The sequence below is a fragment of the Neovison vison genome, chromosome 4, assembly GCF_020171115.1.
Source record: "Neovison vison isolate M4711 chromosome 4, ASM_NN_V1, whole genome shotgun sequence".
Lineage (NCBI taxonomy): Eukaryota > Metazoa > Chordata > Mammalia > Carnivora > Mustelidae > Neogale > Neogale vison.
In genome coordinates, this window is record NC_058094.1 from 207914804 (window position 1) to 207931678 (window position 16875).

Sequence of the window (16875 nt, forward strand, 5' to 3'; positions counted from 1 at the left end):
GCTTTCGGGTCGTCCCGGAGGGTGCGCGCATGGGTCCGCGCGCGGCGGAGGCCCTCCCTCGAGGCCCGTGCCCCGCAGCCTGCGGGCCGGACTCTGTCCCACGCTGCCCGGCAGGGCGGGGCGGGAGCTGGCGCTTGGAGTGCGTCCGGGCCTGCCGACCAGTTGCGCAAGTGGTGCTCTTTGGCTATAAGAGGGACGGGCAGGCATGGAGCCCCGGAGGAATCGCGGCGCCAGCAGCTGCGAGGTAAGGCCCTGGGCGCTCTCCTTTTTCCTTCTCCGCCGGTCTTTCTTGGCCAGCCACCCCACCTCACCCCACCCTGAACTCCAGGGAAAGTAAGGGCAGACGGAAACCGGGGTAGACGGCTTGGTTCTGGACTATGGCGGCTTTGTACCAGAGTTCTAACCGGAGGGAAGGCGGCTGGGGAGGTCTGGCTTCGGGACCGGGCTGTGCCAGTGCCCATGGAGCAGGAATCTGTGCCACGGAGCCAGCCAGGGTCCCGGGAGACTGGCAGAGCCGCCAGCCTAGCTGGTGAGATGCTTTAGAAATTGCCTTGAGCACATCCCCAAAGATTAGGGTACCCTGTCCCCCTCTGGAGGGGATAAAGTCTGGGGTGCTGGGGATTCAGGTAGGAGCATTCAGTTTCTGGGGACTAGCTTTGCAATGCGGCTAAGAATTCCGAAATCATTTTCCAGTGGGGTGTTCATCTCTGATGTGTGAATTCAAGGATCTGTGTAAGGCCAGAGCCTAGGAACAGGACCACTGTGGGGTAGAGGTGGAGAGAAAACCGTTCAGAAGAACCTGAATATCTTGGAGTAATTCTGCCGAGTTTCACCACATCTGGCCTCAAAGCCAAGCATATTGCCTTCTAGACCATGGATGAAATTGGGGTTTTCTGAGGTGACAGAGCAGCGGTCCGGGAAAGGCCTACTGCATGTTTCTCATGTGTGTGGGCAGGTGGGCCCCGGGCAGAGTCCGCCCTCCCTCCCAGCCTGGTTTCCATTTCACTGCGGATGTGGTTGCCTTTACCTTCCCGTTTCTATAGCTGCAAGATGGTGGCATTTTGGAATTGTGAATCCTTACATACAGCTAGATCCAAGACGAGTGGCCTGCTTGTCATCTGAGAAAGAAGTTTTGGAGAGGATGAGATGTTTGATTTCTGCTGTTGGGGGGGGGGGTCTTAAGAATGGGTGGGGCAGAGGGTAGGTATTTTCAGGTATCGCCCCAGGACCACCAGCTCCATGATCGCCCATGGTAGGAATGGGGACGTTTGCTCTGTAGAGTGCTGAGGTGGGCCACAGTCAGGTGGGACCAGTGGGAGAGAGGGTACCCAATCTCTTTCCCACCAGGCTGGTCTGCAAAACCATAGTTGCTGTCATTCCCATGTCCCCAGGAGCAGAGATGCCAAGCGGATCATTTCCCTCATTTAGGTAGGGGGAGAGGGCAAGAGAAAAACAGCGGATGTTTTTAGATTCTTCCCTTTTCTAGCAATTGAGGACATTGGGCTGAGGGGAACATGTCCATGTTGGCCAAAGGAGCGTCCTTCTCATATTTTGCACATCTTATGCCCAAAATAACTCTTCTCGGTATTTGGGGGAAGTATTTCCCCCCCTCTCCATTCCAGGAAATGGCTCCAAGCGCCAAGGACAGAGCCAGGGAGATTGCAGTGAATTCCTGCCTTTCAGCCCCAGGCAGATGCCTCTCGTGTCTGAGTAGCCCATGCAGGGTGTGGAGGTGGCCGCTTGGGAGAGCTCTCCTCACAGAACCCAGGTCATTGTCCCTTGCTGCAGCCCAGATGCCACCCGAAGGAACACGGGATTTGGGGAGAAAGAAGGAGCTTCAGGGAAGTAGAGTCCTTGCGGGGTATGCATCCTTGAAGAGCATGCATGTGATTTCAAGGAAAATCGAGCCAAACTGTCGTGCAATCCGTCAGTCGGGAGGCCTTGTCCTCTCCGGCAGTAAGATTCTGTGGCAGCAGCTCCATTTGGGCCTGGCAGCCCGGAGCCCTGAAATTCTTCCTTGTCCACACAGTTGTCTCAGAGAAATAGAAAGAGGTTGTTTTTGCTGAAAAACAACAGACCTGATACCTGGGCTCAGGGAATTCTTTATGCTCATTCCACGTGTGACGACAGATGTGACTTCCTTCTCCGCAAACTGCGTTTTACAGTCTTTCCTGCCCCGTTTGTCAGCTCCCTAGAACTGGAGGCGTGATAGGTGTCCATGCTGACATCTCACTGATTTCACTGAAGATCTCATCCTCATCTGTTTGTGCATGGTGTTTGTACTCTGGGTTGCACGGGCTGGGGAGGAGAGCAAGGGCAGGGGGAGGAAGCCACAGAGAAAAAAGGAGGGGAAGAGGTCTTTAAGAAGGGGGGGGGGAAGAAGTGTGGGAGGCACAGAGAAGCAGCTGGAGCCAGGCTGATGAAAGGGGCTAAGTAGCACCTGGGACCACCATCAGGAAGGAGCAGAGCTAGGGAAGCTGAAAGGAATGAGGACCTGCAGGGTGCTGGAGGACACTCCTGAGGGGCAGGAAGCTGACCAAGGTCCCCGTGAAAAGGAAACCTGGAAGCGCAAGTGTTTTCTGCCTTCATTAAGAAAGTTTCCTAGGGGGTGCCTGCTGGGCAAAAGTGAATTCTATGATGTGTTTTTGAGATCAGGGCAGGTGAACCATGGTAGAGGTAGGTTAACCTGGTTAGACAAGAAGAATGAGAGATAAGAAATATATATTTTTTTAATTCTCTCAACAAATATTCATGAGTGCCTGCTCTGCACCAGGCCCTTGGAAGATGCTGGAACAAATAGCATGTCCATGCCTCCTGCGTCTGGCAGAGAGCACTAATTGATGGAGGCACTCTCTTCCTCTGAGGCTGGATGGGGCTTCCGGTCTTCCTCCGCACAGAGCTCCAGGGAGCCGTGGAAAACTGATTGACTTTGACATTGGAATTGAAACCTATTTGTTATCCATGATGGGGATCAGATCTGAGGGTGGTTTGTGATGAGTGGGAAGAATGTAACCCCCATCCCACACTCTGGCTGCCAGTTAAGTGTGTTAACATTTTTCAAATGAGGCTCCCGGTTACAAAGAAGAGAAAACCACTCATGCTATATCCGTGTTTCCAACAAGACACTGCAAACGACATTGAAAAAACAGAACTCTTCAGAGTACATCACTCATAGTAAGGGTGAATTTGATTTTTTGACCCTTGTTCCTCTTCCATGTGTTTATGTGTATCTCCCCTGGATTTATTTTATTTTTTTTTAAGATTATTTATTTATTTGACAGACAGAAATCACAAGTAGGCAGAGAGGCAGACAGAGAGAGAGAGGAGGAAGCAGGCTCCCTGCCCAGCAGAGAGCCCGATGTGGAACTCGATCCCATGACCCTGAGATCATGACCCGAGCCGAAGGCAGAGGCTTAACCCCCTGAGCCACCCAGGCACCCCTCTCCCCTGGCTTTTTTTTTTTTTTTAAGATTTTATTTATTTATTTGACAGACAGAGATCACAAGTAGGCAGAGAGGCAGACAGACAAAGAGAGGGAAGCAAGCTCCCTGCTGAGCAGAGAGCCTGATGTGGGGCTCGATCCCCGGGCCCTGAGACCATGACCTGAGCCGAAGGCAGAGTCTTAACCCACTGAGCCACCCAGGTGCCCCCTCTCCCCTAGATTTAAAAATATATTCAGAGAGTGGAAAGCAACTCAAGTGAGTATATGTGGAAGAGTATTCCAACGAGGTCAGGAACCAGAAAGGAGGTCAGGAAGGAGCACGGGCACTGACGGTCCCCCACCTGTTATGGGATGACCTCTGGTCTTTCTCAGCTACTCCGTGCACAGGAGGGCAACCACGGCTTCCACAGAGCTTTGGAGCCCTCAGCTGGGACAAACTGGGCCCTCTGAAGCCTTACTTTCAATTCCTGGGACAGATGCTAATTGACCTCATCAGGGTTTGGAGGAGAAAGAGATAAGGAAAGGGAAGAGAAGTGTATTCTCAGGCTCTTGTCTACCACTGGTCATGAAACCATGGCCTCCAGGGCGTGTGCGTGTGCGTGTATGTGTGTGTGTGTGTGTGTGTGTGCTCTGAATAGGGCAGATTCCCCACGAGATGGAATCAAGCCTGGACATTCTAGCTCTCTACCCTTACACACTCCCCTTTTGCCATATTGAATTCTTCTAAGCCTATCACAGTTTTCCCCAACTCCACACTTTCACCTCTGTCTGGAATACCCTGCTTGCCCTCTCCTGCCTGGGGAACTCGTGTCTTTAAGGTTTCAGTTCAAATACTGCCTCATTTACAAAGTTGTCCTCCCCTCCCCAGAGTCCCCACCTTCCTCTGTGTTCCCCAGATTCTCTGCTCTTCCCCCTCCTCATGAAGTTGTGTTAAAATGAGTTATTTTAGCTTCTGTTTTTGTTCCACTGGATTCTGAGTACCTTTCATGACCAAGATCCGGTCTTCCTTGTCTCTATTCATCTTTTGTTTTTTTCCCTGTCCCTAAGTCCCTTCCAACTTGGAATTATGGAGAGAGGAAGGAAAGGAGAGTAGAAGGACGGGATGGGACGGAGCCCATAGGAAGAATTTCTGCAGGAAGAATCTTAGACCATCCAAAGCTTTTCCCTCATAATTAACATCAAAAATCCCATTATCTGAATTTAATTCATATTAGCACACGGAGGATTGTTGAAGAGAAGGGTATAGAAATCCCAATGGCTGGAGAAGAGAAGAAAGAAGAGAGAAGTGTGTGCTGGATTCCTGCTAAACTCTGGCACTTCCAACCAGGAGACGACATGGGACTTTGGAGAGCTCAAGGCTAGCAGCCTCCACCAGTAAATGCCTCTGTGACCCTAAGCTCTCCCCAAGCCCTCTACCCCCACTGCTACCATCAGAAGACTATAGGCAGGCCCAGCAACCCTTCCAGCTAGGATCTAGAGAAGCATCCCCCTGTCTTGAGAGAGAGGCCCCACGTGGTCGGCCTCATCCCCTAGGACCAGAGTGGAGGTGAAGGAGGTCACATCTGGAGGCCTCCAGCTTCCTAGGGAAATAGGAGGGGAGCTTGTCCATGGAGAAGGCAGAGGTGTGGGGCCTGCATAGAAGTGGGGGCAGGGTTGGGGCAGGGGAGTCAGCTAAGGATGAATGGAGCTGGGGCCAGCACCCAGGGCCCAGGTGAGCTCAGAGAGTAGGAAATTGTGGATGGATGGAAGGTGTGGTTATATGAGCCTCTCCTGCTGGCCTTGGAACTGTTTTCTGTGGTGCCATTTCCTTTTCTGGTGCTGCCCTGGGAGGCTCCATTTTCTGGTTTGTCTTTTCTTCTCCAGTGCATGGGGAGGATGGCAGGGATGGCCGTAGAGATGATGGGGAGTGTCACAGTCTTAACTGAAGGAGACGGAAGGTAGCAGGAGGCAAAAGCTGGTGACCGGGAGGTCCAGAGGGTGAGCAGAGGATGGCGGCAGCGATCCAGCAGAGTTGGGGGGGGGGGCCGTGGCCTCTATGAGTGAGGCTCAGAGGTTCATTGCCCACAGCTCCTCCGGCCGTGCCCATCTCCCTCCCCAGGCTCTGCTTAAATAATGGGCAGAGAGAAACAAAAAAGGATGTTGTATCCAAATTTCAGTGGTTCATTTTTTAACTCTCAAAAAATGACAGCTCCTAAATGTTCAAAACCATTTTGGGAAACTTCTCGCGATGAGAGGTTTTGCAGTCCGGCGGCCGGCTGGCCATATCCTCTCCTGCCCGTTCCTCCCACCTCAGCTCTCTCCACCTGGGCTCTCCTGGGTCTGCATCTGCGGCCCTGCTGTTTTTTTTTTTTTTTTAAAGATTTTTATTTATTTATTTGACACAGAGAGAGAGATCACAAGTAGGCAGAGAGGCAGGCAGAGAAAGAGGGGAAGCAGGCTCCCTGCTGAGCAGAGAGCCCATGTGGGACTCCATCCCAGGACCCTGAGATCATGACCTGGGCCGAAGGCAGAGGCTTTAACTCACTGAGCCACCCAGGCGCCCCCCCCCCCGCTTTTTTTTTTTATGTGACCCCCAATCCCAACCATCAGCTGGATGGGTCCGCCCAAGTTTCAACCAGCAAATCAACGGCATTTCAACTCCTTCCCTGTGCCTCTGCCAATTTCCATCTCCATCCTTCTTGCCACCTGGACTGGAAGCATTAGCCTGGGAATAGTCAGAGCTCCTCGTTTCCATGACAGAAACCGAGCCTCCCTATGCTGTCCTCAGGGTCCTTCTGGCCCATCACACCTCCCGTGCTGGCTGGGAGCCCCCGTGTCCCGAGTTCACAGGTGATCTTCAGCCTCTGGGCCCTCAGTGGGGCTGCTTCTCTCCTCCACTTCACAAACCCAGTTCCTCCTGACTCTTACAGCCTGTATCGAATGCCACCACCTCCAGGACACCCCCTTGATTCCTTCCTGGAAAAAGTGGTGATAACAGCTAATGTGTATTAGGACCAGCCAACACCTAGCACATTAACATGTATTACCTCATTTCATCCCCGGAACAACTTCAGTGGGAATTACAGTTTGTATCATTCCCATTTTTTAATAGCTAAGAACAATGAGTCTGAGAAAGTTTGACCAGCTTGTCCAAGGTCCTGTACCCCAACCCAGAGTTCTGCTGGACTCCCAGAGTTCATAATTTTACACACATCTCCCTCCCCTGAATCACCCTGGGCATGCTGTCTCTTTAAACGTTCTTCCTGGACTTACAGCTAATTAGGCAAGCTGGCTGTTCAAGAGCACAGTTTTGCTCTTTACTTTTATTTCTAGCAAATAATATACGTTAACAATCGACCACATTAAATACTGTGGTATATTCCCTGGGCTTCAGGGAAACCCAGCCGTCTTCAGCCCCAACCCTCCCTAGTCCTGATTCCCACCTTCCTGCGGTCCCGGGTCGGTTCCGTCTTTGTACCTGGCCCCCAGGGCGCGATCAAGGGTAACCACTACGTGTCAGGTGTGGCGCTTAGTGAAGTTGCAGCTGCCGTCTTCAATGATCCCTCCCCTCTCTAGTCCCTGAACGCTGCTCTCACCGGCCCTGTGCACCACCTTCTTGGGCCACAGCCAGGCCCCACCCATGTACTGACACTGAAGGGAACCCAGAAGCACTTGACATCCACTCTGTCCTGATGCCCATGTCCAGGTGTATAAAGCAGCTAGCATCAGGTTGGGCTGCATTTAGCAGAGACCCTACATAACAGTGGCTTAACCAAGACAGAGGTTATGTCTCTCTCCCACGCACAGCACAAGTCCAGGGATGGGCAGTCTGAGGCCAGTAGGTCACCTCAGCTCCACAAAGTCCTCAGGGACCTGACCTCCAGGTTCCCACCGCACCGCTTGTAAGGTGAAGCTCTCTTCCTTGTGATTCAAGATGGCTCCAGAACCGGGGCCACCCCATCTGCAGTCCCGGCATGGGATGGAGGGAGGGATGAAAGAGGAAGACGCAAAGGCACGCACCCCCAGGGCTGCCGTGCTGGTACTGAATTGGCCAGGCTTCAGTCACAGAGCCAAACCTAGTCGGGGGGAGCTGAGAAGGGTAGTATTTGTTCTGGATGGCACGTCACCATCTAAACTTGGATATCCCTTGGGAAGAAGGGAAGGAGAGATATTGGAGACAACTAGCAGCCTCTACTAAAAGGGTTTGGGGTGTTGATGTGTTTGCGTGTGTGCCTTTGTTGGGTGTAATGTACGTGAACACGCGTGTTCGGTTGTGCGTGTTGGTGGGGCATGTTCCCTCCCCCACGTTGACCTCAGATGGACTTGTTATGGGCTCTCTACGGAACTCCCCTACATCGGGCCTCCTTCCCTTGGGCAGATTCAACAACAGCCTCTCAATTCCACCTCTCAAGGAACTACAGTGTATTTTCTGCGTTCGCTGAAGCGTGTTATCAGTGCTGATAGAGGGGCTTGTAAAACTGTTTTCCCATTCGGGTGCTACAGGGTGGCCATTATGCGACAGCGACTGTGACCAGACTTAATCTGGTAATAAATTCTCTTAGGAAGGAGGGTATCCTTACACTAGAATCCTAGAAAAGGGTACCGTTCTATCTTGTGCTGCCCAGAAATGCCAGGCACCCTGTGGAGATGGCCGGGGGAAGGCAGTGGGCCAAATGCTAGATTTGGGGTTTGCTGCGGCAGTGTTACCCCAGTGTTTCAAGCCTTGCCCAGTAATCACACAATGCCGGAACGGCTGACCTCTCCCCCCACCCCCACCCTTGGGCACCTACACACCCTGTACTCGGGGGCTTGACAGGTTCATCTCATTTATCCTTTTAGCCAGGTGCTGTTATTGGTTCCGTTTTACTCACAGGAAAGGATGCTGTAAGGAAGTTAAGTATTTGCCCAGGGACTCCCTGACACCTTGGGATCTAACCATTGTACTTTCCACCTTTGCTAGGCTTTCATGGAGCCACACTGGGGATTGGCGCTTTTTAACTCCATTCCACAAACATTTGGTGGAAATGTTTACTCACGCAATCAGTAGTTAATAGAGGGAGCTTTGATTTTTTTTTTTAAGATTTTATTTATTTATTTATTTGACAGATCACAAGTAGGCAGAGAGGCAGGCAGAGAGAGAGAGACAGAGAGAGGAGGAAGCAGGCTCCCTGCTGAGCAGAGAGCCCGAAGCGGGGCTCGATCCCAGGACCCTGGGATCATGACCTGAGCCGAAGGCAGAGGCTTTAACCCACTGAACCACCCAGGCGCCCCGAGCTTTGAGTTTTTAAGAGAAAAAGCAAGCACAGAAACCCTCGAAGCATAGCCCCTCCTGCATTACTTGGGATTTTTCATATTCAAAGCTGGTATGGGGGTTCAGTCTCCTAGCTTACTGCTAGAGCTGGGTATTTCTTTCTAAGGACCATGGTTCCAGGAGGTAACTTGGTTGAGCATTGGGGTGTTTTTTAATTTGGGGCTCTCCTCAAAGGCTGGGGAAACTATGGGGTAGCACCCCAGCTATGGAGAAGGCACCCCAGCCTGACTCCGCCACTCACTTGTTTGGCTTTGAGCAAGTTAACGCATCTTCCTGACCCTCGTTTTCCCCCTTCTATAAAATTCAGATTAAAAGGATACCTTTGGGGAAAAAAGCATACCTTGATCAAGCATGATACAGATTACTCATTTCTATTATATTGCCAGAATATGAATCATACTAATATTGCCACCTGCGGACAGAAAGTGTATTATCTGTTTTTTTCAAGACCCAGATGAGGCAGAACATAAAAAGCAGAGATTAACTTTTTTGCCTACTCCGGAACCTTCCTGCTAACACTTACTTACATTTGATTATCATTGCAGGTTCATGCGCACAACCTTAGCACGGATCACAGACTCGCATACCTTTAACTTTATTACCTTTTGTCTTATGTATTTCATTAAAACTTTGCTGCTTACTCAAGGATCTGCATCTCATTAATATGAGAATTCATTGTTCCATGACTTTGAAAGTGTCAGTCAATTTGGATGAACATGTTATATAATCTCTTCTGCTTCCATGCCTTTATTTTATTTTGTCTTAAGATTTTATTTATTTATTTGTCAGAGAGAGGGAGTACAGGCAGGGGGAGCAGCAGGCAGAAGGAGAAGCAGGCTCCCTGCTGAGCAAGGAGCCCGATAGGAGACTTGATCCCAGGACCCTGAGATTGTGACCTGAGCTGAAGGCAGACACTTAACCGACTGAGCCACCCTGGCTTCCCTGTCTCCATGCCTTTAAACCAGCTGGACACTGGTGGCAACCACTTTCCATCCTTACTAACCCCTACTGGGCCTTTAATACTCACCTCTCACAGGGAGCCCCGTTTGTACTCCTGTGATCTCTTGCACTCATCCTTCTTGTGAATTTATTCTCTATTGGAATGGCCTGATGACCTGTTTATCTCTCCTACTAATGCATAAGCAACCCGAGGGTAGAGAACATCTGTTCATGATTGTATACTTGTGCCCAGCTCTGTGTGTGAAGCATTAGCAGACCTTCCAGCAGCGCTGGTTGCGTTCAGGCTCCCGGCGGGAGAGAAAGGACGTAATTAAGCCAGTGACGAATGCCCTCACAGAGGCATAAGCAGGCCGCCATGGGAGAGTAACGGAGAGGACAAGAACCATCTAGAACCTCTAGTAATGAAGATAATAATAGAGTACATTTCACAACACCTTTAAAGCTCTTGCACACGATTGTCTCGTTTGAGCCTCATAAAAGCCTAGAGATAGGTATATTGCAGGAGATGCAGGTGGAGTTTTTAGTGGTTATGTGATATGCTTAGAGTCAGGCAACTATTAAATGGCTGGATTCAGACCAGACCTTAAAAGCCTGTTCTCTTCCTCGTGGCGTGCGATAAAGTCATATCACCACCACATTGCCCATTTGCTCGTGCCCTGGCTTCATGTTCCGTGGTCCAGCTCATACCACTTCATAGATAATTGCTCAGGCCTTGCCTCCGCGAGGAAATGCATTTCATTAATGTAATTCTAGATAATGAATTGCCTTTGGCACTGAGGGGATGATTGCCATGGCAGAAAGCAAGTCTCATTTTTATCCACATCTGATAATGTGGTTGGTAATGGGGCATCTGGGTGTGTTCTGAGATACCAGCGACCTGCCATGTGTGGTTCCTTCGTTTTCAGGCCCGAGAAGCACATCCTGGGAAGGAAGATGCGTTGTGGACCCCTGTGCCGATTCCTGTGGCTTTGGCCCTATCTGTCCTATGTTGAAGCTGTGCCCATCCGAAAAGTCCAGGATGATACCAAAACCCTCATCAAGACGATTGTCACCAGGATCAGTGACATTTCACACACGGTAGGGAGGGAAGACAAAACAGAACGGTGACTGGCCCTGGAGAAACCAGGACTTCATATGCTAGCCGAGGCCTATGCAGCCCCATGTAGGGACAGTGGTGGTCTTGATGCCCCCCCACTTCAAGGACGGCTGCCTTTCCTCTTCCTCTCCCCTCCACCTCTTACCTCCGCCCACTCCTTTTTCTCTGCTGGGAATCCTAGTACCTAGGACCATAGGGAGCCATAAAGGTCCTCGTGTCCCACTGGCAGGAGACCAAATTCTCAGTTGCATCCCCTCTGGGCCTCAGAAGGCCTCAGAATGTGCTAGAATGTGCTTATCATTGGGCATTCTTTTTTTTTTTTAAGGATGTTATTTATTTATTTGAGAGAGAGAGCAGAACTAGACAGAGAGCATGAGTGGGAGGCAGAAGAGCAGAGAGAGAAACAGGCTCCCCACTGGGCAGGGAGCCCGACGCCGGGCTTGATCCCAGGGCTCTGGAATCCTGACCTGAGCCGAAGGCAGACACTTAATCAACTCAGTGACCCCAGGTGCCCCACATTGGGCAGTCTTGCTAGCTGAATTCTGGCCCTAGGAAGCTTCTCCCTGTTACTGCGAGTCCTGGGGTCCACAGGCCTAGACCTTCAGCCATTTCCCAGACGAGGACTGCATTTGGAATTAGGAAGACCGAATGGGAATCTTCACACTTCTGTTCTCTATCTATAAAATCTGAAGCTAGTTCCTCAGCGTCTTGAAGCCTGGGTTTCTGGAGCTAGATATTGGGACTATCACAAGGGACTTTGCAAGGTTGTTATGAGATTCAGTTAGATAAAGCAAGTGATCCCTCCCTGCTCCACCCCTGAAAGAACCAGAACAGAGCATGCTCTCATTAAAGGTTTGTAGCAGTGGTTTTTGCTAGCTTCTAGTCTTAAAAACCTGCTTGCTCCCCCAGCATGGAACCATCTAGAAACTTCCACATCTTCTGCTTGCTATGCATGTCTGACAGAGGCCTTGGGTAGCCAGGGAGGAGTTAGGTGGCCAAAGGAGGGACAGCTCAGAACTAGATAGAGCCTTGGGCATTTTATAGAGAGAAACCCAGGACTCTCCTGGCTTTCATGAGGCCATGCGTGGTAGATCCAGAATGTTCCAGCTTGGGTGGTGCCGAGAGTGAAGGCCACAGGCAGTGGGGAAGAAGGGAAGCCCTCCTGGTAACCAGTGTGTTACTGAAGCAGAGGAGGGAGGTGGGACACTTTGTGGGGGGGCATCCCCACGTTAATCCATGTGGGGGTGGGAGGCCTTGGAGAACCTGACTGGGAGGGAGGAGTCCTCTGGGAGTGGAAGAGGGTAAGGATGGCTGGGGGAGGGACACTTGGGGAGGACCTCAGCGCCTGGGGAAGAGACTTAACTAAGTAGGAATCCGGGCCACCTGGGTGGCTCAGTCGTTGGGCGTCTGCTTCTGGCTCGGGTCATGATCCTGGGATCGAGGCTCCCTGTCCAGCGGGAAGCCTGCTTCTCCCTCTCCCACTCTCCCGACTTATGTTCCCTTTCTCCCTGTCTCTCTCTCTGAGATAAATAAATGGATTTTAAAAATCTTTAAAAAAAAAAAAAAAAAAAACCTAGGAATTGGGCCTCATGGCCAGTTCTCCAGCAGAAACCATTTAGAGGAGGGAATTTGGGAAGGGCAGGAAGACAGAAGTCCAAGAGACCAACTTGCAATCTTGGCAGCACCCCCGGGCCCAAGCAACAAGGGCCTGGGTCAGGGCGGTGAGGAAGGGGGAGAGGAGGCAAGCAAGAGAGCAGACCTCCACACCCATGGGAGAGGCTGAGTCCTTGCAGCACCGACTTCTCTGAGATCCTGCTCTCCCTTTTCCTCTCTCCTGGCAGGCTGTCTCCTCTAAACAGAGGGTCGCTGGTCTAGACTTCATTCCTGGGCTCCACCCTGTCCTGAGTCTGTCCAGGATGGACCAGACATTGGCCATCTACCAACAGATCCTCACCAGTCTGCATTCCAGAAATGTGATCCAAATATCTAATGACCTGGAGAACCTCCGAGATCTTCTCCGCCTGCTGGCCTCTTCCAAGAGCTGCCCCTTGCCCCGGGCCAGGGGCCTGGAGAGCTTTGAGAGCCTGGGTGGTGTCCTAGAAGCCTCACTCTACTCCACGGAGGTGGTGGCCCTTAGTAGGCTGCAGGCGGCCCTCCAGGACATGCTTGGGCGGCTGGACCTCAGCCCTGGGTGCTGAGCCCTCAAAGGCCTCTCTTCCCAAAGTTGAGGAGAGAGCCCTGGGCTCCCAGGTGTCTCCAGGAGAGAGTCCGTATGGGTGTCCCTTCTCTAGACCCCGGGCCATTGCTCTCGCACACCTTTGTGCCCCTCTTCCAAAGGCATAAGCCTCTGAGGCATGAAACCTCCGGAGACAAAATGCATGATTCCATGCTCACTGGAAAGGGGGACCCAGCCGGCAAAGAGTGAACTGGATCTGGGATTCTTGCCAAAGAGAACCTTCCTTTCTGTGCCACCTTCCCCCTCACTGCATGCTTTAGCGTGACCTGGGGTGATTTCAGGAGGTGCCCACCGAGCCTTTGGACCATCGAGCAAGGTTCTGTCTGAGAATTCTGGTGAAGGCTACGTCCACAGAGCTGCCAACTCCCCGGCAACGCATTATTTATTATGCCTTTTATTCTGGAAGGATTGGAAGCAAAACATCAGCTTTTCTAGGCTCTCTGGGGCCAGCCGGAGTTAAGGATGCTGGTTCCAATCCCACCAATGGGCCTGACTAAAGCAAACCCATTTCTAGTGACTTGAGGGCTCTCGAGTTAATTCTTTGGTACCTGGCTTTGTTTCTACCGTGACAGATGTGAAATTACAGTATTTTGCAATGGCATTGCCCTGAGCGGATCTCCAAGGACCAGGTCATTTCAAAAAGAAGATGAATTTTGTCATCTGTGATATATAGATAATGTGCACGTGTTAGCGGGAGTGTGTTTTCTGAATCACATTTGTGCAATGGGCTCTTGGGATTGGGGGAGTCATTTCTCATCTCTGCAACCACTTGGTGTGGTTTTCATGAAAAGATGACTCCTTCAGGGAGGTCGTGGGGGACTTTGCCAGCCACGCATGGAGGGAGTGGCACTGAAGACTGTCTCTTGGGGCAGTTGTGAGCTCCGGTCTTCTCCCATTACTGGAGGGAGGTCTTTCTTATTGGGGTGACGCTCACTCTCTGGAGATGGCAATCCCCGGAACAGGGGTCCTTGGTAGGGGCCTTGGAATGGTCTAGAGATGATCCCACACTGGACTTGTAACACGGCAGGAGCCCTACTTGGGATGTACCTACTGAATTGTGGCTCTCATCTGACTGGCTCCCCTAAAGCAAGACCGTGTTTCCCACTCCTTCAGAGTGGATTTTGATTCCAGTGGGAAGGTCTGTGGGCCTTCGTGGGCAGTCCCAGGACCTGGGCCAACACCACTTGGTGCCAGACTGCCAGGCCAGGCCTCCAGGAGTGCCCTTCCCACTGGAGATCATGTCTGGGGGTGACAAACCGGGAGGCTTGGGTTTTCCACCATCCTGCCGCTGTGATAAGGCCATCACACTCTCAGCGGTGGATCTGTCCAAGGAGATTTGAATCAAAGCTATCAGCTTGGAGACTGAGCACCTCTTTGGCGCTCGGCCCGATGGGTGCTATGGGCTAGAGAAGCTCACCAAGTAAACGTTAAAATAGTCTTACCCTCAGGGACCTTGAATTCCAGATGGTAAAAAGTTTACACACCAGGATGTAAAGGCTGGTCTTTTCACCATGGCAACAGAGCAGGTGAACCAGCATCCTGTTCAGCAGGCAGGAAACACGGAGCTGAGGATGCCAGTGATCAGGGGCCCCCAGGCCAGCCCTGCTTGCTTGTGGTAGCATTTTTGCTTTGCAGGGCACGCCAGCTTTTCCTCCTGCGTAGCCACCTCCCTTTGAAGCAGCGCAGCTGACAATTTAAAAAATAAGAACATAACCTAAGACCACAACCTCCGGCAGGTGGCAGGGCTCAGATTAGAGTTCAGGTCCTCTGACTCCCAGAGTGTTCTGGAGCGAGGTTATGCTCCCTGGAGGTGCCAACAGCGTTGGGCAGGGTGGACCAGGATTGCTTACCGTGAGAAAGGAGTTGGAGGTGACTTTGCGACTTTGCAGGAGGCGAGGGATGTGAATTGTCTGGAGGGAGGGGGTTGTTTTGTTTGTGCTGAGACGGGGGTGAAGGTATGTGGTTACAAAGAAAGTCAGACAAAGGAAAGACAAGACTGGAGGGAAGGGGATGTGTTGAAGAGGCTTTCAGGTGCAAAGAAGTTTGATATCAAAAGCATTAATGTCGTTAGTTCCAGAACAGAGATTCATGAGATGGGCCGAGTCAGACCCCTTCTGGAGACTAGGACCTAGGTAATCATTACCATCAATCATGACTACCCAGTCAGGCTGGGATTTTTTAAGCCTCTCACTTTCCAAAACCTGGTACCAGGGCTTATTCTCAGAGTGTGAAAGTTCTAAAATGTAAATGATTGTCTTCTTTTGTAACTTAAAAAAAAATTGTTATTGTTAAAAAAAAATAAAATCCAAATAAATTAACTTTGCCGACTGGTCTTTGTTTTGTCAACCTTTCTGGAGGGGCTTTAGAAGAGCTATTTGTGTGTGACAGGGCAAGGCCTGGCTGGCCTCCATCCCTCACTGGCATCAGCTCTGCCCAGGCTTGGCCACAGCCGGCCACCAGTTATCCAGGCTAAAGGATTCCCCCAAAGCACAGAGCTGGCAAAACGAGCACATTCTGCACCAGAGTCCGTGCAGGTCTGCAAATCAGCCTTGAGAAGCACCAAATAATTTTTCAAACAAAAAAGAACAACAACAACAACAAAAACCTACAAACAACAACATGCAGCCCAACAGCAGACCCAACTAGGGCCGTAGATTCTCGAAAAGACAAGACTTACCTCATTGCAGGCACAGAGCAGAGATAGTCATCTCTGCAGTGCAATTAGAACTTGACAGTTTCAACCCAAGTTCTGGAGAGGACTGGGAGCCGGGCGGGGGTGGGGGGGGAGACGGGGCTAACCCATCGAGCAGTCACTTCCATGGGTGATCTCAAAGGATAGTTGACAGTTGCCAACCCTTTCCTGAGCACTCGTTTAAGTGGTGGAGGAAAGGGAGGCAGAACTCCTGAAGAAGGGGAATCCTCAGCAGGCTGGGGTGTGGGTGGGGGGTTGTCAGATCTGGCTGGAACAGCCTAAGTGGGCCACTTGGCAGCTCAGGGAAGTGGCTGGCCTCTGTACCAGTCAAGACTTCTTTAGCTGCAAATGACAGAAATCCAGTGCAAACCAATTTAAATAAAAAAGAATTTTTGGCCCACATTGCTGAAAAGTCTAGGTCATGGTCCGTCCCTTAGAAGACTTTCTCTGCACACATCCCCAAGGACCTAGAAAGGTACCTGTGCCATGTCCCGCCCCAGTCTCTGCCAGACTAAGATGGGGAACAGGGCTCGGGGACAATGTGTTTGCCCCTCGGTGGCTGTCTTGGACTGCAGGAGATGTCTTGTTTTGAGCAGGCACGAGGAAGCTCCCCCCACCCCCACAATCCCCAGGTGGCTCCAGAAGTCAGCCCGCTCTGGGAGGTCACTGCCAGGGTCACAGTGGAAGGGCATGTTCTCTAAGTTACCCTTCCAGAAACTTTTCCATCCTTGGGCATTCTCTTGCTCTCCCCTGAGGCAGAGCTCACATCTCCCAAAGAGCAGGCAGACTCTGGGGGCAGCTTCTGACCATGTCCAACCTCTGAAGGCAGGACTTCTGCAGAGTCTAGGGAGAAAGAAGTCAGGTCAGTCCAGCAGGTTATTTCCAAAGAACCCATCCTATATTCCTGCACAACAGCACATGACCAAAAAGTTAGACCCCACTTTCCCAAAAAGAACAGGGAGTAGTAATTCCAGGCTTTTACCAACAGGATCTGAGTCTGGTGCTGTCTGACAAACACATCCACCTGGGTGAAGCTCACGGGCACACTGACGTCCTCAGCCCTCCGGTGTCCTTACCCCGGGAACACACCCTCTCAGACCTGAAGATGGTAGAGTCAAGGGAGCCTCCATGCCCAGGCCTCATCTCAACCCAGCTCCCA

At 51.4% G+C, this 16875-nt stretch overlaps 1 protein-coding gene across 1 annotated transcript; it reads left to right on the top strand.

Moving 5' to 3' along the window:
• Positions 1-229: 229 nt before the first annotated feature.
• Positions 230-15328, top strand: LOC122904118 (leptin). Its single transcript, XM_044244593.1, has 3 exons — positions 230-244; positions 10598-10769; positions 12630-15328. Exons 2-3 carry the CDS (start codon positions 10626-10628, stop codon positions 12984-12986), a joined length of 501 nt encoding a protein of 166 aa, XP_044100528.1. The 5' UTR covers positions 230-244; positions 10598-10625; the 3' UTR covers positions 12987-15328.
• The last annotated feature ends 1547 nt before the right edge of the window (positions 15329-16875 follow it).